Source organism: Eurosta solidaginis, chromosome 4 (genome assembly GCF_040869045.1).
Source record: "Eurosta solidaginis isolate ZX-2024a chromosome 4, ASM4086904v1, whole genome shotgun sequence".
Taxonomy (NCBI): Eukaryota; Metazoa; Arthropoda; class Insecta; order Diptera; family Tephritidae; genus Eurosta; species Eurosta solidaginis.
Genome location: NC_090322.1, coordinates 20,124,595 through 20,148,031, shown reverse-complemented (window position 1 = coordinate 20,148,031; position 23,437 = coordinate 20,124,595). Strand labels below are relative to the sequence as shown.

At 35.0% G+C, this 23,437-nt stretch overlaps 3 protein-coding genes across 6 annotated transcripts in view; 2 read left to right on the top strand and 1 right to left on the bottom strand.

Moving 5' to 3' along the window:
• Nucleotides 1-1,018: 1,018 nt before the first annotated feature.
• On the top strand, nucleotides 1,019-12,674 carry LOC137249235 (WD repeat-containing protein 3-like). The gene is made up of 3 exons (XM_067780547.1): nucleotides 1,019-1,608; nucleotides 11,890-12,072; nucleotides 12,135-12,674. The coding sequence occupies exons 2-3, from the start codon at nucleotides 11,915-11,917 to the stop codon at nucleotides 12,478-12,480; spliced, it is 504 nt and encodes a 167-aa protein (XP_067636648.1). The 5' UTR covers nucleotides 1,019-1,608; nucleotides 11,890-11,914; the 3' UTR covers nucleotides 12,481-12,674.
• The window catches only part of LOC137249234 (zinc finger protein 93-like), a 169,780-nt gene continuing 151,084 nt past the window's right edge, over nucleotides 4,742-23,437 (bottom strand). The window contains exons 6-7 of the mRNA XM_067780546.1: nucleotides 12,672-12,961; nucleotides 4,742-10,648 (exon numbers count right to left, since the gene is read on the bottom strand). Of these exons, the coding sequence (XP_067636647.1) occupies nucleotides 12,958-12,961 (4 nt within the window). The 3' untranslated portion in view covers nucleotides 4,742-10,648; nucleotides 12,672-12,957. The remainder of the gene's footprint in view (nucleotides 10,649-12,671; nucleotides 12,962-23,437) is intronic.
• Nucleotides 13,541-21,520, top strand: LOC137247699 (uncharacterized). Of its 4 annotated transcripts, XM_067778662.1 has the most exons (7): nucleotides 13,541-13,679; nucleotides 13,830-14,434; nucleotides 16,814-17,082; nucleotides 17,137-17,915; nucleotides 18,161-18,275; nucleotides 18,351-18,517; nucleotides 18,571-21,520. In XM_067778662.1, the coding sequence occupies exon 7, from the start codon at nucleotides 19,197-19,199 to the stop codon at nucleotides 20,163-20,165; it is 969 nt and encodes a 322-aa protein (XP_067634763.1). In that variant the 5' UTR covers nucleotides 13,541-13,679; nucleotides 13,830-14,434; nucleotides 16,814-17,082; nucleotides 17,137-17,915; nucleotides 18,161-18,275; nucleotides 18,351-18,517; nucleotides 18,571-19,196; the 3' UTR covers nucleotides 20,166-21,520. The 4 variants fall into 3 exon arrangements, with proteins under 4 accessions (XP_067634763.1, XP_067634761.1, XP_067634765.1 ...); XM_067778660.1 differs by having other exon boundaries at nucleotides 13,541-14,434; XM_067778663.1 differs by lacking the exons at nucleotides 13,541-13,679; nucleotides 13,830-14,434; nucleotides 16,814-17,082; nucleotides 17,137-17,915 and having other exon boundaries at nucleotides 17,952-18,275.

The following is a 23,437-nucleotide window of genomic DNA, read 5'->3' as shown; positions in this document are numbered from 1 at the left end:
AAACTAAGATGACTCTGCAAACTGATGAGCAACACTACCAGCGCAGGCAAAATAAGAACTTCAAAACAAGGTTTCGGAAAGGGCACGACTATGAATAGACGTTAATGTATTTATATAGTTTATAAATATAAAAATGCACATGTAAAAATTACTAGTATAATAGCACATGATTTTAACTGTAAAAACCATTTTAAACATGCATAATTTATTAATTTAATATTATTTAAACAAAAAGGACGCGTTTCATTCATATAAAAAGCGAATTTACAGAAGGTAACCGGTACGGGTAACCGATAGGCCAGTTACCCGTGTTGTTGTTGTTGCATATGTTTTGGTTAGCGATAACGAAAACATACGTAATGAAGTAAAAATGTAAATAACATCGAGCGAGAAGGAATGTCGAAAACACAATAGGTAAGAGCGAGAAAGCGAGTAACACGTACACTATTTTGAGAGAGCCCATGCGTTACCTTTTTTACGACAGCAATGTAAAAGTCACTAAGACGATAATTGGTGACCAAGTTATTGGTAACGATTAAGTAATCGATTAGGTAACGAGTACCTGTCTTGTAGGGGTAAAGTTCCATCATTAACCCTTCTAGGCGAAAACGGCATTTATCGGTACACAAATAGCCCAGCACCAAAACTCTAGAACCAATGATTATTTAAAAAAAATTTTTTTTGTATTTTATAGCCACCTATTACTAGATTAAGACTCGATTTTATTCAAGGTTGTAGTGATGGAACGATATTTCGCTATTGGTGATTGCATCGCCGCTATTGACAAATCGCTAATAGCTATAGCTATTGCAATCCAAATATATCAGTGATTGGCGATTTTCCTTCATTCGATTCTTTTGAATGACAATCACCTCTGGCAGAATATCGCCAATAGCGATTGGTGATTTTCCTTCAGCATGACATTCTAATACTAATAGTGATAGCGGGGATGCAATCATCGATAGTGAAATATCGTTCATCACTACTCATCTGTGTGCTTTACTTTCCGACTGAGTAAACAAGTTTTTTGGATACAAAAAGGAATAATTTTCTCGAAAATTGGAAAAAATATACTTTTACAAAAGTTTGCCAGCTATTATCTTAAAATGGGGATAGTTTTCTTAAGAACTGCAAAACGAAAAAAAATTTCTCGTCATCAGATAGTGGTAAATAAGAGTGAAAAAAGTGTGCTTTTTGTGCAGAGAAATTGTGGAAACGGCGAACGAAACAAAGCAAACTTGTGCAACAACAATTTCGACGACGAAGTGATATGAAATAATTGTAAAAAATGATTTTGCAATGGGCGTGGAAGCACATCTGGATCCCAAATTGTTAATCTTTCGGTGAGGGCTAAACATAGGGAAGTCACCCTACATTCTGAAGGTCTACCTGGAGAAACAGTACTAAAATGTTACTAGTGTGGCGTACGTAATGTATATGAATTGGGATCAAGAACAATGGAAGCCAATTATAACTGATCGTTCGTTTTTGCCGTGGTTGGTTAAGGTGCTTACCGAGCAAGAGCAGTGGCGTGCACGACAAATATCAGCAGCACAAATAAACAAACTATAGGAATTATGGAAGGAAAATATTGATGCAACATTTCAGGTATAGATACAGAACCATCACAAGTGCTATTGCGTTATGAAGATGGTTATCAATACGAGAAAGTTTTTGGTCCACTTGTGCGCCTAGAAACAGAATACGATAAAAATTTAAAAGAATCGCAAACGCAGGAGGGTATAGAAATTAGATGGGACGTTGGCCTAAACAAAAAAACAATAGCATATTTTACCATTGCTAAAACTGATTCGGACATGAAACTAATGCATGTGTTATTCATAAGTTAATACTTCTAGGCTGTAGCCGTTAACAGTTTTATAAAATTTGTGTTTTTGATGGAAAAATAAAAGAATTATAGAAACATATATCACTCGTCTTATTGTAAACAGATTAACTCAAAATTTAAGTTTTTTGGGAGAATGCAATTCAAGCTTTGGCATATGCTTTGTATATGGTTGAATTCTCCGGCTAATTTCTAGGGCACTGAAGTGGGTGGCTAATTTTCTGCTAAAGAATATTTTAATAATAGTTTGAAGAATTTGCTATATTTTTCCTTTGTATTTTTCAAATTGATTAACTTTACTATACAAATATTATGCAGCCAAATACAACTTTCAGAATAAATTCATACGGTGTATTTCTGAATACACCGGTGTAGTATAATATAGCAAATAAATCATATTTTTATGGTGTTACATATACAGATTTATTTCGGGTTGATTCATCTTACATTTAAAAATCAAAGCATTTTCAATTACCAAAATTTTTAAAACAAAGACTCATAGACATCTATTTCAGCTAGTTTCATCTCATTGAGTGTAATACGAGACTGAACATATTATCGTAAGTCAGTTAATAATATATATCATAACATCTCAGAAAATTAGAATTTCACATTACATTAGTTTACAATAAAGGGTACATATTTTTGTCTTTTTATTCCAATTTTGGTTCATATATTCTGTATACTAAATTAAATTAATGTATAACATTCAACCTACTCCGGTAAACAAACTTAAACATTCATTTTTTATATCCAAGTATACAAGTAATTGCAGATTCGCTTATCAAAGATAAATGAAAGGGATCGCCATAGCTGTAAAAATAGCCATATCTATATTCACTGATAGTTCAAAATCGCTGTATCGCCCATCATATCTTCCGTATAGAATCGCTTGTTAAAATAAAGCGATCGCTATAGCTATAAAAAATTGCCGTGATTCAAAAATAGCCATATCTATTTTCACTGATAGCTCAAAATAGCCATATCGTCCATCACTACAAGGTTGCATCGTTAACGGCTCGAGAGATGGACAGTAATAATCGAAAAACCGATTAATGCACTTAGCGCCGTAACCGTTATACCTATATGACACTACTTTATTTTCGTGTATTTTTTTCAGGCATGCTTAACCAACGAAACGATATCATTTCGTTACGATAATCAACGTTAATAAACGAAACGAAGTCATTTCGTTTCGTTTATTAACGTTAAGATCGTCAAATTAACGAAGTGATTTCGTTTCGTTTTCTGCCATATCAAAACGAAATCAAATCGTTTATGTTGATTATTAATTTCAAACTATGCTGGCAAAGCTGATTGATGGCGGAGTCATTAAAGGTGAAAGCATTAGCCAGGCTGATTGCAACTTTTCTCATGAATTTTGACAGTACGAACATTTCTCAGAGTATTTTTGACATTACCACCAACGAATTACACAAACAAATTACATGGAGTTTGTGTGTGTATGTGCGCTCGTTGTTGCCACCTTACGGCTTCACCATGGCTATAGCATTGCCAGCACAATTCAAACATAAAGTATCACGTTTTTGTTAACGTTTTTAACGTTAACGAAAGCTTTTCGTTTCGGTTAAAAACGAGATACAATTTATCTTGATAATTTCTTTATCGATAATATTTCGAAGTGTTTCAACGGAAACGGTGGAAATTTTTTGATAAACGATTAGCTTAACGTTAAGGTGCATCCCTGATTTTTTTTGTATTTTATCTTAAATTTTTTGTCGCACTCCCTCCTAATACGGCTTCAGTTCGGTGTTTTGAAGTTCCGATAAAGTTTCCTCAGCTTTTTTAGCTTGGAATCCAAGCAAAAATAAAGTAGTGTCATATATGCTTTAATGATAGAACCATGAATCGTATTATTTCTTAACCTACAAGTGATTAGCTATATAACGAAACAAAAAAATGTTGAAGTTTTTCTTGGTTCAAGATATATACATAATAATCGGTTCGGTCATTCGTAGTTGTCGACAGGCCGATTATTGTGTATATATCTTGAACCAAGCCGAATAACAAAGATTTTATTTTTGCAATATGTAAGTATAATCTAGTAGTTTAATTTAATACTTGATAAAAAGTTCCATCATTAACCCTTCAAGGCAAAAACTAGGATTTATCGGTACACAAATGACCCAGCACGTAAGTCGGCCCATATCTCTTGAACCAAGCAAGATTTAAAAAAATTGTTTCTTGCCTTATATAGGCACATCTTTTTAGATTTATGCTCAACTTAAAATGAAGTTCCATCGCTAACCCTTCTAGGTGAAAATTGGAATTTAACGGTATAAAAATCACTCAGCACCTAAATCGGCCTATATCTCTTGAACCGACATGGGTTTTTCAAATTATCGTTTTGCATTATGTTGCCACTTACTTGTCGATTAATTCAGAATTTTATTCGCGGTTATAGCATTATCGGTTCAAGTTTTATGAGCGACTTATCGATTGATCGATCAGTGCTGACTACCAACAGCTTTTTGTGTATATCTATTGAACCAAGAAAAATTTCCAATTTTTTTGTTTCGTTATATAGCTACAGGTGAGTAGGTTAAGAAAAAATATGATTCATGGTTCTATCATTAACGGTTAAGGCACTAAGTGCATTGATCGGTTTTTCGATTATTAAGGTCCATATTTCGAGCCGTTAACGATGCAACCTTGAATCAAATCGTGTCTTAACTTACTAATAGGTGGCTGTATAATACGAAGAAAAATTTTTGAAAATCTTTATTGTGTACCGATAAATTTCGATTTTCCGCTGAGGGGTTAATAATAGACGTTCATATCAAGTTGTGGATTGGTCTACAAGTGGGTTACTATATATTGCAAAACCAATAGGAGTTCCTGCATCTATTATGTTTTATTTTAAACCTTTTCATATTTTTTTCGTTTTTATTAAATTTTTTATTTTTTTCAAATAGTAATTTAGATAATTCATTATTTAAATTGTATTTAAGTTTTTAGCACATAAAATAAATAAAGTAAAACATATGAAAATGAGTTTTATGTGCCAATTTGCAGAATTCTTTTTTGTTGGATAACATTTTATTTTTGTAAATTGTAGATTTACGGCCCGATTCTTAGCGTTACCGGTAAAATAGTACCCAGAACATTATGTAACCGAAAATCGTTACCAGTTGTTTTATTCGCGATTCTGGCCAAAGTGGTAACGCTGTCATCACCAAAAAACTCACCAGCGTCTGTGGTGAAATTTAAAAGTTGGTTTTCTTCGCTTTACCCATGGCGGAACGATACAAGGTGGCAGCATGGGACAGCTGAATAAAAACTTTTTTTATTTAATTTGATACATCAACTTCCGGCGCAGCACGATTTTGACATTTGTCCATCGAATTTACAAAAACGAAGTACATGGAATTTTTATTTATGTTTGTAGGTATGTCACCATGTTGCTACCGTGTATGGTTCCGCCATTGCTTTACCGACGATGTGTCACTCGTAGATACGATGTTAACGAATAAACGGGACGATGTGTATATACATATGTGCATACATGTATACGTTTTTAGATAGCTATATTGTAATATATACTGTGAAAGTACATGGAAACAAATATGTATAGCAAGAGGCATCACTTTTTATTATTATGTTTACTTATTTGCGCTCACAATTCTTTATTTTTCAGTATTGCCTTTTTCTAAACAACAGCTTTTGTGTGGTTACATCGATGTTACCACCCATTTTAGTTGTTACCACATTAGAATCAGGCTGTTAATAACAATTTCAACATTATTTCACATTTGTAGTTCCATGAATTTCTTTGATTCGGTAGCTAATTTCACTTGCATTTTTTTGTTGTCGTTTTAAGTTTTAAGTTTATGTTGTTATTTGCTATTTTATTACAAACTATTTGTTTTTTTTTTTTATGCTTCTATTTTATATTTTAAGTTCAATCTAATTTTTATCGACATAGTTTATTTGTAGCACATACTTTTGTTTTTATTTTCAACCATCTGTTATTTAATTTTTTTACCAAATTGTATAAGTAATAATAAAGTTTTGAATTAAAATTTTGTCACCGTATAATTTTAAAAGGTTTTAAGTTCTTTATTATTGTAATAAGAATGCAGGCTGCTAGCAGGAATGCAAGTGAGTTTTTTGTGAATCGGCCTCCGCATCAGTGCACAGGCCACCGGACCAAACCACGCCCTTCATTAAAAGTTCAGCATTATACTCGAATTGGGTTGGGGCCTTTTACTTCGTTGGGAAGAAGTTTGCTTCCTTGCCGCCCTTGGACAACGTTGCTTTTATTTCGCATAGTGCAGTGCGCGCCTGTGAACGAACGTCTCGCCACTATCCGAATAAAAGCACAAGTTTTTAATATATCATTCATCTGCGCCCATGCACCGACAGAGGAGAAAGACGATGAGGTGAAAGACGCTTTTTATGAACAACTAGAACGCACATGCGAGCGCTGCCCCCGCCATGATATAAAAGTCGTGCTTGGCGGCTTTAAAGCCAGGGTGGGCAAATAATGTGTTTTTTGCCATACAGTCGGAAAGTTCAGCCTACACAATGAAACTTCTCCTAATGGACTGAGGCTGATTGACTTTGCCGGTGCTCGAAACATGGTCATATCCAGCATGAGGTTCATGCATAAAAATATACATCAAGCTACATGGCTGTCCCCCGATCGAAATACTCGCAATCAGATCGACCACGGACGGCATGCCTCCTGTGTTTTAGATCTACGCACGATCCGAGGAGCTACCATCGACTCGGACCATTATCTCGCCGCAGCCAAATTACGCACCCGCCTCTACGCGGCTAAAACCACAAAACCACAAAAAAAACACAAGGAAAGCTAGACGTCAAAAGCTGCAATCGCAACAAACTGCCAATGATTTCGCAACTCGACTCTCACACCTGCTCTGTGAGAGCACAACTCGACCTGACGGAATGCAGGAACAGTGGGAACATATCTCCCAAGCACTTCGTACTGCCGAGGAAAAAATTGGTTACCGGCGGCTACGAAAAAACAACTGGTACGATGAAGAATGCCACGTTGCAACCGAAAGAAAACACGCTGCCTACAGGGCTACGTTAAAAGCGAGCGCAACAAGAGGAGTGTGTGAACGCTATCGCTAGTTAAAAGGGAAAGCGAGACAGAGGCAGAAAGGCGTCAGTGCGAGGAGCTTGAGCTGCCAGCCACCAGGGATAAGGCCCGAAAATTTTACAAACAATTTCGGAGACAGACGGAAGGTTTAAGACCGGGGCAAACTCCTGTAAGAATGAAAACGGCGACTTTGTAACTGATGTCCAGAGAGTACTTAGATTATGGAGGGAACACTTCTCTGCCCCGAGAACCCGACTCCGCAATCGATGATGATGGAATAAATGCCCCCCAACCCGATTATGACGAAGTCAGAATAGCAATAACCAGATTGAAGATCAACAAGGCCGCGGGCACTGATGGATTGCCTGCGGAGCTATTCAAATACGGTGGCGAGGAGTTGGTAAGGCGCATGCATCAGCTTCTTCGCAAAATATGGGCGGACGTGTGCATGCCCGACGATTGGAATCTAAGTGTCCTTTGCCCAGTCCACAAGAAAGGGGATACTGCAAACTGCACCAACTATCGCGGAATCAGCCTTCTTAATATCGCATATAAGGTCCTGTCAAGTTTTATTGTGCGAAAGATTGAAGCCCACCGTGAATCGGCTGATTGGACCTTATCAGTGCGGCTTCAGACCTGGTAAATCTTACCGCGAAAAAAGAAGCGACATCACCTCTTCGTCGATTTTAAAGTCGCCTTCGACAGCACGAAAAGGAGCTGCCTATATGCCGCTATGTCTGAATTTGGTTTCCCCGCAAAGCTTGTACGGCTGTTCATAATGACGCTGAGCAACATCAGCTCAGTGAGAATTGGGAAGGCCATCTCCGAGCCCTTCGAAACTAAACGAGGTTTCAGATAGGGTGACCCCTATCGTGCAATTTCTTTTATTTCATGCTGGAGAAAATTATACTAGCTGTAGAACTTAACCGTTCTCGAACAATATTCTATAAAAGCGTGCAATTACTGGCGTATGCTGATGAAATTGATATCATTAGCCGTGTTTTTTTACACGCGTATACGTTTCGTTGCGAGTGAAAAAACGCCTATCCTCGCTTAGATAATGCTGAGGACACCCATGTAGCGGCTGTGGTTAAACAACTAGCTACAGCAACAGGTTGTACCGAAAAGCGGGGACACAACGCTCTGATGGCCATAGGGTATAACATATAGCTGAATCAGTTGCGATGAATTGTGGACACACATAGAATACATAGAATTAGTGTAGAGGGTGAAACAAAGACACATATTTCAGTTACATCTGAGTATAATGCGTATTGAAATTTAGTAGGACAAAATTTATGCGCAGCAATTTCAGAGGTGTATTTAAAGTTTGTCGCTTAGCAGTCCATATAAAGTTTAAGCGTAAACGGATATTCGCGTGTTAAAAAACACGGCTATTGGCCTAAACACCCGCGCCGTTAGTTCTGCTTACTCCAAACTGGGAAAAGAAGCGGTAAAGATGGGTTTGATGGTCAATGAGGACAAAACGAAGTAACTGCTGTCATTAAGCAAAGCGTCGGCGCATATGCGCCTTTGCAACCACGCTACTATTGGCAGCCATATTTTCGAAATAGTATCAACACTAGCAACATCACCTCTGAAATCAAGCGAAGAATCACTCTTGCCAATAAATGCTACTTTGGACTAGGTAGGCAATTGACAAGTAAAGTCCTCTCTCGGCAAACGAAAATCATACTCTACAAGTCACTTATCGTGCCCGTCCTCCTATATGGGGCAGAAGCATGGACCATGACAACAGCAGACGAAGCGGCTCTGGGAGTGTTCGAGAGAAAAGTTCTTCGAAAGATTTATGAACCTCTACGCGTTGGCGATGGCGAGTACCGAAGAAGATTTAACGATGAGCTGTACGAGCTATACGCAGACATCAACATAGTCCAGCGCATTAAAACGCAGCGGTTGCCTAGCGGCTATGTTATGCGAATGAAAAATGACACTCGCCCAAGAAGGTGTTTCTATCGGAACCCGCCTATGGAAGCAGAGGTAGAGGGCGGCCCCACTCCGATGGAAGGACCAGGTCGAAAACGATTTAAACTCCCTTGGTGTGACCAATTGGCGCCGGTTGGCAGAGAGAAAGAGCGACTGGCGCGCCTTGTTGGACGGTCATAACCGTTTAAACGGTTAAGCGCCAATTAAAATAATTACAACAAAACAAAAAGCTTCAAGGAAAAACGTTTTATGTAAGACTTAAATGAAGAAAAAAATTTGAAAAACATAAAATCAGAACAAAAAATTAAAAACTGAGAGCGGTTAGAAATTAAAAAAATGTTTAAACCTCATTTCGGCTCTCACCAGGTTTACCTTGTTATATTTATATCATGCTTCGGCAATGACCGAAAACTATTCAGGGCTGTTTATTTCTTCTGCATTACTTTTCACGTAACTACGATTCAACTAATTTAAACCAAAAAGTAAGTTAGCCTATTTCCATCTGAAATACATAACTGTTATATTAAAAATATTCCCGATCTTCAGTACGTCATATTCAGCCATTGTGAATTCATAAAAGTGGCGAATGTTTGATAAGAACGTTCACAATAGTAAACAGCCTCGATCACCTGTTAATTCGCTGTTCGAATACTAAAATCATTTTCTCAATAGTGATTTTCAAACATTTTTGTAGACGACTGGTATATTGCATTATTTACATATTTTTAAATGTCTGCTTAACTGGCTGCTCATATTTTATATAATAACTAGATTTTAGAAATTAATATTAATATGTAGTCTGTGTTGCTGCATACACATTTAAAAGAAAAGCTGATTTGAAACACAAATGACCAATTCATGGCACTTTCATTTTATTAACCGCGAGCAAAAAACAAACCTTTCTTCCATTCTCTGGCCATTCGCGACAGCCGTTCTCCCTGTCAGCTTTTATTTGTCAGGTAGGTATGGCAATGGAGGAATAGAAAGATTTTTCACTTGTATGAATTTACAATGTATTCAGCTGAAAGCCAATCTCAAGTGGCTTTTATTCTGGTTGCGTGAAATCAGTTCGCCAGACGTAGAAACTGCTAGAGCCCAAAACATTATCTGAAATTCGGCGTTAGTAGATAAGTTTTTTCTCATATGTAAACATTTTTGTTGATAAATTTTTTTGTTACTTTGAATTATTTTGGTTTGAGTTCTTCTAATTCCACAAATGTTGCCATTGCAATGCTGCGTGGCTTTACAATCGGTTATTAGCAAACTTTCAGAAGTCAACTAAAAGTGAGTTATACTCTGGTATCCCGTAAAGTAGTCAACTATTAGTCAACTATATTTAACTATTGATAATTTTTTGCTGTAGGTTATGGGCATGGCTCTGAGCCACACATCATATCATACTTTTATTTAGTTATTTATGTACATAATAACCTAATTTCAAAATTTTGATGTTGATATCTATGATATAATTCATTACCACTTCGCCATCCCTTTCCCATAGCAAGAGTTCTCAACGTTCATGCAAAAGCATACAAAATTAATAGTAAATCCGTTTTGTGTATCATTGAATGTGTTATTAGAATCGCTGAATTGTTCTTAATTTCTTAATTGATTATCACTGCTGTCAGAATGGACGTGATTTCGAGCAGCTGCATTCCAACCAACTGTCCAAATTACTGTTTTCGATCATTTAGCGCAATAAGTACGAGCTTGGTGTAATCCTTAAAATGTCCTTGCTTTTCTGTACTGTGTGGCATACGGTTTATCTGAAATATAACGTTATGTATAAGGCACTCATTAAAATAAAGGTCACATAAGGAATTATTAGAAGTCATTAGTAAGAAAATAACTACCTTATTAGAAGGCCTATAGATCAATTAAAATAAGGCTTACATAATGAGGTAAAGATACCACTTTTGTATTACGAGCTTTTATATAAGGATATAACCCACTAAAAATCAAGCATACATAAGGCGTTATAAAACGATTGAGTAAAACAATCTAAGTAGAATAAATACGGATTTCCATATATCAAAATGATCCGGGTGAAAAAGAAATTCTTTTAGCCACGTGAACCCGATCACTTGAGTAAATTTTAAGATATCCTGTTGACATTTTATATGTCGATTCCCTGGCACTCATCTATCATAGCTATTTAAAATGAGCGACATCAGACAATACCCACGCCCACTTTTTATGTATACACATTTTAGAAAACTTAAAAAACGTGAAAAACGTGATTATTCAGTAAATGATGCAGCTACAATAACCAAATTTCATGTGTTGGTTGAAATACCTTCCTCTAATTAAAATATTCAATAAAGGGCGTAGCGCGCATTTTTAAAATATTATTGGTCATAACTCAAAAAAGGTTTAAGTTGCCATTACAAAACTTGTTAAACTACTTCATTGTCTTAGGGAATGAGTCTGGAAAAATTACCGAGCTTGGTAAAGGGCCGCGCGAACAAAATTTAAAGAGAAAGAAAATAACAGGCTATACATATATTTTAAGAATATGTTTAAAGAGAAACGTCACGAACGAAATGATTTAAAAGAAAGTACCCTATAAGACGAAAGTAACTACCCAGCAAAAACTGCCTAACGCATTCACATATACAAATGCAAAGTATTGAGCTGTCATCTCCTCTACAACAAAAAAAGTTTGTTCTTGCTATGGCGGAACTATACAAGGTCGTAGCACGGTGACAGCTGATTGTTCTTTTTTAATATGATTTGATACATCAACTTCCGGCGCATTACGATTTTGAAATTAGTCCATCGATTTACAAAAACAAAGTATACGAAACTTTTATTTATGTTTGTAGGTGTGTCACCATATATACCACTTTGTATGGTTTCGACATGGTTCTGGCTGAATGTCAAAGAAGGAAGGCGAGATATCATTTTTGCATTATTGTCTATTGTATGCATTCCCACTCATTTGTTTTAATTTCTTGACAGATTGCACGCGTCAAAAAATATTAATAGTATTCAATTTAATTAATAGTTTAGTGCACGTGTAAATATATCAAATGGGTCTGACGAAAAAATACTTGGCTTATAGGCCTATAGACAGTTTTAATATTATCAATAGTGGCCGATCTAATGGAAATGTTGTTATATATAATAAAACTGAAGGCCGATATGCACTGGTCGCAGCTGTTGAAAATGTTATTATTTGGAATTTGGGGTAAGAGTTGGACTGCAATTATTTATGTAATTACACTGAAACTGATTTTGCGTTTACATTAGATTGGGTGAACGTGCATTGACGCTGCGTCGTGATAAGCAGGAAAATACCGCACTACGTGCCTCACCCGATCGCACACATATTGACGGAGTTTTTGAGCTTTTTGACTTGTGTGCCCCCGAACAATCTGTATGCACATTGGCATTGCATAAGTGTGGTGTCCGTCTACGCTTCGATGATATGGGCATACGATTATTGAGCGGCAGCCTTAATACCGAATTAATTGTGGTGGATAATGTAGAACAGGCGGGACGTCAACGTCTCATTGGTCATAACGCGCCCATAACGGACGAACATTTCTTACAACATTTTGCTGCAGAACAAAACATCATTGTTAGCTGTTCATAGGATGATCAGATAAAATTGTGGAATTTAATATATAAAGTAGTCAACTATATTTAACTATTGATAATTTTTTGCTGTAGGTTATGGACATAGTTCTGAGCCACACATCATATCGTACCTTTATTTAGTTATTTATGTACATAATAACCTAAATTCAAAATTTTGATGTTGATAGCTATGATATAATTCATTACCACTTCGCCATCCCTTTCCCATAGCAAGAGTTCTCAACGTTCATGCAAAAGCATACAAAATTAATAGTAAATCCGTTTTGTGTATCATTGAATGTGTTATTAGAATCGCTGAATTGTTCTTAATTTCTTAACTAATTATCACTGCTGTCAGAATGGACGTGATTTCGAGCAGCTGCATTCCAACCAACTGTCCAAATTACTGTTTTCGATCATTTAGCGCAATAAGTACGAGCTTGGTGTAATCCTTATAATAGTCCTTGTTTTTCTGTACTGTGTGGCATACGGTTTATCTGAAATATAACGTTGTGTATAAGGCACTCATTTAAAATAAAGGTCAAATAAGGAATTAATTGTTAATTTTATATAAAAATTTTATAAAAAAAAAGTTAATTGTTATTTTTTTCGCTAGAAAATTTGTTATTTATTCCATTATATATGAATTAAGAATATCAGATAAGTACAACAGCTAGATAATATGTTATTTATGCCATAACGCTAACGCATAGCTTTATGACATTCGTTGCTGTATAAATCATGTTATATATGGCATATGAATAGCATATTGAAAAGAGAAAAATATATGAAAGCGTAATAGCAGAATTTAGTGAACATAAAAAAGAAGGCTGCTCACATGTATAGAAAAATATACGTGAGGATTTGTCACTCTGTCTTAACAAACTGATGTAAACTTTTTGAATTTCTCACGCATAGTTTTTGTAGCACTACGGATAGCTTAATGCATTATATAACACGTAGCGTTCTAACTGGGTAGTTCACCCACACATTCAAAGCTTTTTTCGCTTTCCACTAACCCATCGACTTTTCATGCTGTCATCTAAATGACAGTTCATTAATTATTCCGGGAAACTTTGAAACGGAGAAAAAATATCATTGTTTACAACGAAAAATATCTTGTGCTTTTAGTTGTGACATGTGACGGAAATTAAAAATTTTGTTGCAGAGACCATCTTTTTGCGTTGGCGGCCTTCGCCCAAAATAATATTAAGGGTAACGTTTTACAAGACGGTGCACCACCTAATTTAAAAATATCAAATAATAATAAAAACGGAGCTCGAGGCGCGTCTTTTGATTCCACGTTTGATAATTTTTGATAAAAATTAGGTGATGCACCGTCTTTTAAATCGTTACCATATTTAGTTGTATAGAATCGACGGGATGGCCTACAAGGTTTCATGTCATACTAAATCGCTCCCGATATGGTCGGGCTAGTACCTTAATGGTTCCCGGAACGTACCCGATCTGCATCCGGCAAAGGACCAACAAAGTCGATAACGGGGAGTGTCCTTATCGCTACAACAACACCAACATTATTTACTTTCTGATTTTCATTCATACGTATGTGCATTTTTAAATAATAAAAAAAATGTTATATTATTCTAATAGATAGCATCTCCGCCAGGTTGCGATTCAGCTCAGAATATGCCAAAATCAGAGGAAATCTACAATTAAATGCAGATTCATGTGTCATTTGCCAAGGATACAAGGTACTTTACAACCAACATGCTTTGGAATACGGTACCAAACTGGTTGGATGTATTTCCCTAAAAAAGGGTGGCACTACGCGCCACCGGGAGCTGCTGCTGCTATCCTAGAAGCATTAGAAGCAGAAATGTCTTGGATTGTTTTCATCACCAAAGGTGTGCCATAACATGATATGGTTCGCGTTAAGCACGCTCTCTTAAGGCAAAAAAAAATCGCGTCTAGTCAGGCCCGATTGTCCAGAAATCATCGCACCAGAAAGGGTAAGTAAATTGGCTACCATATTAAATATATAAGCAACATGTATGAATTTTTAGTGATAATTTGTCATGCTTTTGTTGATAATCAACTGAAGAATTCAAATACGACAGAGTTCATGTGAAAACCAATTAATTTTTTTAATTAGCGTTTGGAGAGAAAAATACATATGTATGTATGCATAGAACTGCATAGAAGGGGAGGAATTAATTATTATCAGTAGATTTGCAAGATTTTTGTCATTTTCCCTGCATCGCAGTTGTAATTACATTGCGTTAAGAGAGGACATCAACACCTTAATACCCACAGCCAGTTAAAATTTTAGTAAATTTTGCTCTTTTCATCGCTGTTTCAAAACGTGGAAAGTTATATATCGAGCATTCCATGGAGAATGGTACATTTTAGCAGACTTTCGCATTGCGGTCATTATTATTACTCAATCCCTAGAAGGTTTAATGTAGTCATATCAATAGTTCCCGAGATGGTGGGGCTAGTACCACAATGGTGCTTGTTACCGGAACGTAGATAGATAGATAATTTATTGAGGATTGCACAGTGGCTTGCACATCTCATTCATAGCACCTCATCCTAGCCGACTTCCTTGATGAACCCCAGCAGTGTTCTTGGCTTGAGGGATTAAATGTGGGAATGCTCAGGCCATGGTGAGCCCATAAACATAGCCCTACGTCTTGAAATTGCGCCGCAATCTAGAAGGATATGGTCCGCCGTCTGCTGATCCATCACAAAATCGGTATGTGTTGTTCGATATTATACCCAGCTTTTGCATGTGACTGTTCAGTCCACAGTGTCTTGTAAGAATAGCCGTTAGGGTTCTTAGGTTATCTTTTTGAGAGGCCTATTAATGCCCTATATCGAGTTGTGCTGTAACCCCCTAACAGTAACTTAGATTGACCCAGGCCTGGCATATTGCGCCAGTGTTCTCTCTTTTCCCTCCCTTCTGCTAATAAATACCCCTGTGAGCCAACTGGCAGGAACGGCTCGGGATCGATGGGTCATGCAGTTGCTGCCTCTCTTTCCGTGTTGTCCGCCTGCTGTTGTTGTTGTAGCAGTGCTTCGCCCCATCCAATAGGTGCAACCGATCACAAATTGTCATCAATGTCCTCTAACGGGAGTCCAAAGAAACTTTCTGTTTCAACAGGGTGGACAATAATGAGAGGAGTGTTAGAGGCGTTTGTTCCACAATACAGTTAAAGAGATGGTTGGTGTCATGTGGGGACACATTGCAAGCGGGGCATACATTTTGTATGTCGGGGTTGATTCTGGATAGGTAAGAGTTTAACCTGTTACGGTATCCAGATCGAAGTTGAGAGTGACTACTCGCGTTTCCCTAGGGAGAGTGCGTTCCACCTCTGCTAGTTTTGTTCTTTGAGTACAGGAATCACCGGAATAGAGGTCCGACGCCTGTTTGTGGAGTTCACTGAACACATGCTTGTGTTTTTTAGCTTCATACGGCTGTGTTCTCAGGTGCCGTATTTCCTCATAATGTAATGCGAGTGATTCCGATCAGCAACAGTAAATATCGGCTGAAAATACCGAATTTCAGCGAAATTAGTTTTTGGAAATGTTTGGAGTTACAGGTGGGGACCGATTTTCTTTTCCATAGGGCCGGGTGCATTGTATTTTGCTGCTTCCAATATTGCCATTCCCTTTTCGCGCTCCAGTATCGGATATATCATGCACAGAGCCAAAAATGTCACCTAAAAAATATGAGTTTAACGTCTTAAAATATTTTTAGGCGATGGGGTATGACGGGAGATGAAAACGAAGAAATTTTTAGAAGATATTATTTTTATTTTCATGTTGAAAATCCTATTAAATTTATTAAAACGATAATCAGTTTGAAATTACCATATATCGCCTTATTTTCAAATTTTTCTGTTGAAAATGTGGCATTTTCAGTTAATAATTCAAAAATAAAACGGAGAACGGCTTAATTGCAACAAGTAACACTTTTTTCTTTATTTAAAAGGGTTACTTCTAATTTTTACAAGGAGCTTCTTGATTTTATTAAGACGTATTTCCTCTAAACACTACTAGATAGCATATATTTTGTTTTTTTTTTTTTTTTTGTAGCGATAGTACCGTTACGAAAACAGTATTAATTCAGTGGTATATTTCTTGTTCTTGCAAATGTAGTTAGCGAAATGCTCAGTGTTTTTCTATTCGTGGGACAGACAAGCCGGACAAATGAAGTTTATGATTTTAATGTTTAAATTCAATCGCTGTGAAATTATTTAAATCTTTTTAAACCTTATATGAACATAAATTTATAAAAGTTTTCATTCAATTTCATATGTATGTATATGCAATTGAAAGTTTTTATATTGAAATGTGTTAAAAACTCAAAGTGCAAACATTTTCAGTGAGCTTTACAACGCAACAACGCACAAAAATTAAAATGGCGGATATCGACGCGCTCCTAGTGTAGCTGAAATATTGGAATTGATGAAATCATGGGAATTGAATGATGAAATCATGCACATTTTAAATGAACGCGGCATCATGACTTATCCCGTTTTAAAAAAAAATTGAAATTGAAGATTTAGAAGCTCTCTTTAATAGTTTGGAAAGCAAATTTTTCGGCGAGAAAATAAAGTTCAAGTCTGGATTGAGGGAGTGGAGAAATCGTTTGGTAAGTTTTTATCTTTAAATAAATATATGATTGCTCTAATTATAGTTTTTCCAGAATATTCCATTAATGTGTGACAGAGATACCGACTCAGGGCATAGTACAATATTGAGTTGGTTGGAAAAAATATCGAACGATTTAGACACCGTTAAATCCAGAGAATCAACACCAATTTCATTGCCGTCTGAAAATACGTCATTTAACGTTTATGATCTTTTGAAATCGACTGTCAGAGGCCAACTTGTGCTTGCTTTTCACGATCAGAAGGGATATATTGATAATAAACATCAAAAGACGCTCACACATTAGGGGGACTCATGAAAGCATATAAACTTATAAGGTGTAAAATTATATCCATTTACACACGCTGTTATATGAACGCACCTAGTAATACTATTGATAAACTTGAATGTTTATCAGCTGTATTATTGCCGAACAAAATTTTTTTGATTATTATACAAATTAAAAAATGCCAAGATTAAGTGAAAAATCAAAACTAAAATGCATTTACTTGTTGATGTTGGATATTTCTGATGAAAATGCCTGCTGTAATGTCTGCAAGGTTGCATTCCTTTGAGTTTACCGCGTTTACACAATGAAATGTGCGCGTAAATTTATACAAATTGTGTAAATGATTTTTCATACAAAATTTGACAGCTCGTTTACGCACTAGATAAATTTATACGTTTACACACTTTATAAGGCATTTATACGGTTACATGAGTCCCCCTATTGTATTATAGAAAGCTATACAGGCACCGGTCGGAAGATGAAATTACTCAGACATGAAGCAATGGGCAAATGCAATATGTCAAATATTCCCAAAGGAAAAACCGGTAATTTAAATAGTTTGTTAGATTTTTTGACTGTGGCTTACATATTTTAGCTTTGTGGAAAACAATTACGTCAATTACTTTCTAACTTTCTTTTAGAAAAATGCAAAGTATGCAAATTTATAGCCCATTATATTTGAGTATAACGAAGTGATTGTTTTATGATGCTAAAATATTGCGTTTATTTTAGATAATTTATTTTGTTTACAGTGCATTTTTTTCAAAAGATGATTGCGTTATCTTTTCAGGATAGAAAAAAAGGAAAGAAGAATCCCTCCGGCAAACTGTATTCACGTTGCGCAAACTCTATCAGGATTGAAAGACCTTCAAGCACTGAAATTGAAACAGAAGAAACATCGCATGGTTAGAAATACTAGTCTCCATTTGAAAATTATTTAATAATTTAATTTAATTAATTATTATTTTTTGAAATTTTAGAAGAGTTCCTAGAAAAGAAATTTTGGCTAACACACAACTACACACCGTGGGATCAAGTTAAATCGTATTGGAAAGAAACATCTGTTATGAGGCTAAAAAGTGCAAACTCCATAAAAGATTTGTTGGAGGATTGGCCTAGGTATAGCGATTCCAACGGTTATGAATTAGTAAGTATTTTGATTTAGCTTTCGTTTAAAAATTTAAATAAATTTATTCTTAGGTCGAGATAGATTTCGAAAATATGTATCCAGGCAAATCAAATCAATTATTTTTGAAGCTGGACAACTTTTATAAAAAAATAATGCCAATCTTGCAGTGTGATGTTAAGGACAAAGCAAGCAGAGAACTGCTCCTCTCTAAAGTTTTTAACACAAATATTTCAATGTCAGTTTATTTAAATTTTATCTAATCATATACCTTCAACTATGTTGCTACTGCAATGTATTCTGCAATGAAAAACCTACGATTGCTGATACCCAATACGATTTTATAACTCTGGTTTCAACCCCAAATAACATAATGCCAAGTATTCCTGCACTAATTAAGGATTATGCTGACAAAAAACGGACACTACAGCCTCGTATAATAGCTGTGGGCACAGATTTTTCGGATATATCGCAATGTTATGTATTTTGTGGCGGCCTCAAATGGAAATGTTTCTCATTTATGAAAGCTGTTGAGTACATTATTAAGTCATGTTTTTCAAATTTAATACGCACACAATAGCAAGTTTGGGCATTTTTGGAGCAATACTTTTTTGAACTAAAGTCTGAAGATTTCCCCTCAGTTTCAAGTTTATTAAGTAAATTAGATTTGTCTTAAATAAAAAACAGAAAATATTCCAAAATGCCCAAACTTTCTTGCTTCGTGTGTGACCAAAATTTCCTTAGTACAAGCGCTTTTATCAGCCACATCAAAGTTTACCATGGCGTGCCAGATATTTATAAATTTATATGTAAATTCGAAAGTTGTGATCAAATGTTCACTAACATTTATCGTTTTCAAAAACATGTAGACAAACACATAAAGGACCTTAATTTGAAATTAAGTATTGAAATACCAAAACAAAATGTTGTTGAAGAAAGTGAAATGAATATTGAGCATTCAGTATATAACTCAATTGAACAGTTCCGAACATTCAATTTAGATTTTAAAAAATCGATTATCTATTTTCTTCTTAATCTTCATAACAATCCAAATTTTTCAAGAAAAAGTGTTCTTGACATTCAACATTCAATAACAGAAAATATTACTGCCCCCATATGTGAAGTAATTAAACTTTTGATTGTAAACAATAGTAATGAACTATTTTTTAAAGAGATAATGCATTGTATATATCAGCCTTTTTCGTTTGTTGATACTGAATATAAATTTTTTAACGAATTGGAAAATATGCAATATTTCAAGCCTCCAAAGAAATATGTTTTAAGCAATGAGTTATCAGTAATAGCTTTGAATAATAATCCTACTTTAACAGGAACAAAAACAGAAATAACCCTTGTAGATATTCCGTTTCAAATTAAAAAGTTTCTCGAAAGCGACAGTGTCCTAAAAGAAATAATTTCTTGTATTCAAGAAATAGCAAATTCCCACACGTATTCTACTTTTCTGAGTGGAAGTCTTTGGATTAAATGTTATACCGATCCGACTTGTTTAACAATACCTCTATTCCTATATTTGGACGACTTTGAAATTAATGACCCATTAGGGTCGAAATGTGGCCAACAGAAAATTTGTGGTATTATTATACATTTGCGTGTTTGCGAAAGAGCCAAAGTAGTCGTCTTTCAAATATATTTGTCGCTGGATTTATAAAATCTATAGATCTATATGAAAATGGTATTAATAAAGCCTTAAAGCCACTAATAGAAATATTAAATACATTGCAGACAGACGGTTTGGTCATCGAAGCAGATGGCAAGAGCTTCAAAATATTCATTAAACTTGTGCAAATATTAGGCGACAATTTAGGTCTTAACGCAGAGTTGGGATACGTTAAATCATTTTCGGAAAATTCTTTTTGCCGAATATGTAAAAGAATGAGGCAACAAACACAAAGAGATTGCATTGAGATTTCCGATTCTTCAAGAAATAAAAGTAATTACGATATTGATATATCTTTGAATAACTCAAAAGAAACTGGCATAAAAGAAACTTCTATATTTAATTCACTGCCAGACTTTCATGTTGTTGATAACATAGCATGCGACATTATGCATGATTTGTTCAGCGGAGTTTGTAAGTACAACTTTTCAAAAATTTAAAATTATTTTATTTATGAAAAGAAAATGTTTACTTTAGAGACCTTAAATTACAGAAAACAAATGTTTCAATACGGTGAGCCCCCCCTATTCATAAAAATCACATAGCAAGTACAAGTTTTAAAATGAGTGCGAAGCAAATGAAATCGTTTACCATTTTCATACTGCTAATTATAGGTGACCTAGTTGACAAAAACGATGTTGTTTTCAAATTTTTAGTTATTTTTATAAAAAATGTTGATATAGTTTCATATCCAAATTTTGACAACAGTATTCTTCTAAACTTACAACTTTTGATAAGATAACATATTTCTTTATATCAAAAACTATTCAAAGAAAACTTAAAACCCAAACATCACAATATGCTTCATTATACTACAGTTATTAAAAAACTAGGCCCTCTTAGGTACTTGTGGTCATTTAGATTTGAATCTGAACATCAAATACATAAAAAGTATGCGCGAAGTATTACGTCAAGGGTCAATGTACCTCTAACATTAGCGACAAAAGCGTCTTTGGGATTTGCAAATGCCATTCTAAATAAAAAATTTATTCAACCGAATATATAATAAATAATTAGTGTCCTTTGAAAGTAGAAAATAATGCTTACATTTCCTCAATGAATCTGAAAGATTTTCATTTATACAATCGAACAGACGCTATTGTTTTTAGAGGCCATAATTTTAAAATTGGACAAATTGTCACAATAACTGAAGATGTAGTTAAAATAAATGAAATTTGTGATTTTTTAGTAAAAGAACAATATGTTTTTATCGTTGCAAAAAGGCATGTGTATTTGAGTTGTTCCGAAAGATTTCAATCATATCTAATTGGAAGTGAAACTAAAGAGTACAATCTTTTAACTTTTGATATGATAGATGGTCCACCAGTGCACTTTTATGTTTTAAATAATTGTATTAAGTTGTAAGACCAAAAAGATATTGGAATGTAAGTTGTAATAAATAATAAGATACAATAAAAAGAACTTTTATACAAGAAATAAAAACGAAAAAACAACAAAAATGAAGAATTACTACCTACATATGAAATACAAATACGGGTATAATACTTGCATCACTTTAAAACATTTTAGCAAGCAAAAACAAAAGTTGGCCAACCTAAACAGTCAACTAAAGTTTTTGTTGGAATGCAAAAAATATAACCTAACCCCAACCCATCTAAGTAATGCCATCAAAAACATCACAATTAACACCACTTCCCAAAAGGTAAAAAAACAACTAGAAAAAACCAAACAACTATTTCTAAACAAAATATTAAACATTGAAATCACACAAACAAACATAAACATAAAAAGCACAAGTAACAACATATATCATGCAGAACACAGATTAAAGCGAGAGTTAGATGAGACAGATTTTTGCGACTTTACCGAGAAACAAAACTTCTTGAGCCAAAGAGTAACAAAAGAAAGAGAAGAAACACATAAGTCAAAATTAAATAAACTAAAGTACCAACAAATTTGCGTTATGGGTATTCAAATGAACAACGACTTTTTTGTAAACAAAACCGATATTGACTTTCCAGACGAAGTCAAGTGGCTACTTTCTCTTGGCAAGAAATTTACAATACCCACAACAAAAACAAACTTCACACCAATAAATATTATTGCTGAAATGGAACAGTTTATACAAAACATAGGAGACGATAAAGCTAAAGACGTGGCGAGAAATAAATTGAGCAATCGAATATTGCATTTCAAAAGAAATTCCAGACACAGTGCAAAAGAAAAATTTATTCTGCAAGCTTTTAATAAAACGAAATCCTTTCTTACTTTACATAAAAACATCATCATAACAGACACGGACAAAGGAAATAAAACAGTGGCACTGTATAAAGAAGATTACATGAGAAAGATGAACAAAATATTAGAAGACAAGAGTACGTATAGAGCTATGAGAGAATACCCCACTAATGATCTGCAAAAGAAAAATAACAAAATAGTGGACGAGCTTTACAAAAATAAAATAATCGATTCTAAAGAGAAGCAACGATTGGCATGTTCCACGGCAATCGCCCCAAGAATATATGGGCTTCCTAAAATTCATAAGCCTGATATTCCCCTTCGTCCAATTATATCAGCAGTTAATGTACCATGCTACAATCTGTCAAAGTACGTAGGAAATATACTAAAAAATCTTGTGTCGGAAGAATATAATATAAAAAATGTGTTCCAGTTTAAAGAAAAACTGAAAAACATAAGTGTTAAAGACGAAGACATATTTGTTTCCTTTGACGTTGTGTCATTGTTCACCAATATTCCAATTCTTCTCGCCACAAAAATAATTTTAAAAAAGTGGGAGGAAATACAAAAAACCACAAAAATACCGAGGCGAATTTTCCAACAAATGTTGGATTTCTGTCTAAAAGACAATAATTATTTCCTGTGGGGTGAAAAATTGTATGCCCAAACATTTGGTATGCCTATGGGCAACCCTCTTTCGCCAACCATTGCAGACATAGTCTTAGATGACTTACTAAACGACGCCATATCCAAACTTAAAACACAACATAACATAGATATAAAGTTCATGGTGAAATACGTTGACGACATCTTCGCTATAGTCAAAAGAAAAGACCTAGACACTATTCTAGATACATTCAACAAGTACCACGACAAACTTAAGTTCACCCTGGAAACAGAAACAAATTTCAGCATCCCCTTCTTAGACACGCGCGTTCATAGAAAGAGCAACATACTTATGCTAGACTGGTACACAAAACCTACCTCTTCTGGCCGGTTGATAAATTTCTTATCTGCCCAACCATTCAAGTACAAAATGAACACTGCAAACAACCTTATCAACA

Coding starts and splice junctions, on each gene's coding strand:
- LOC137249235 (XM_067780547.1), top strand. CDS start 11,915: ATGGGTCTGACGAAAAAATACTTGGCTTATAGGCCTATAGACAGTTTT. Junction 12,073..12,134: donor GTTATTATTTGGAATTTGGG/GTAAGAGTTGGA, acceptor CGTTTACATTAG/ATTGGGTGAACGTGCATTGA.
- LOC137247699 (XM_067778662.1), top strand. CDS start 19,197: ATGCCCAAACTTTCTTGCTTCGTGTGTGACCAAAATTTCCTTAGTACA.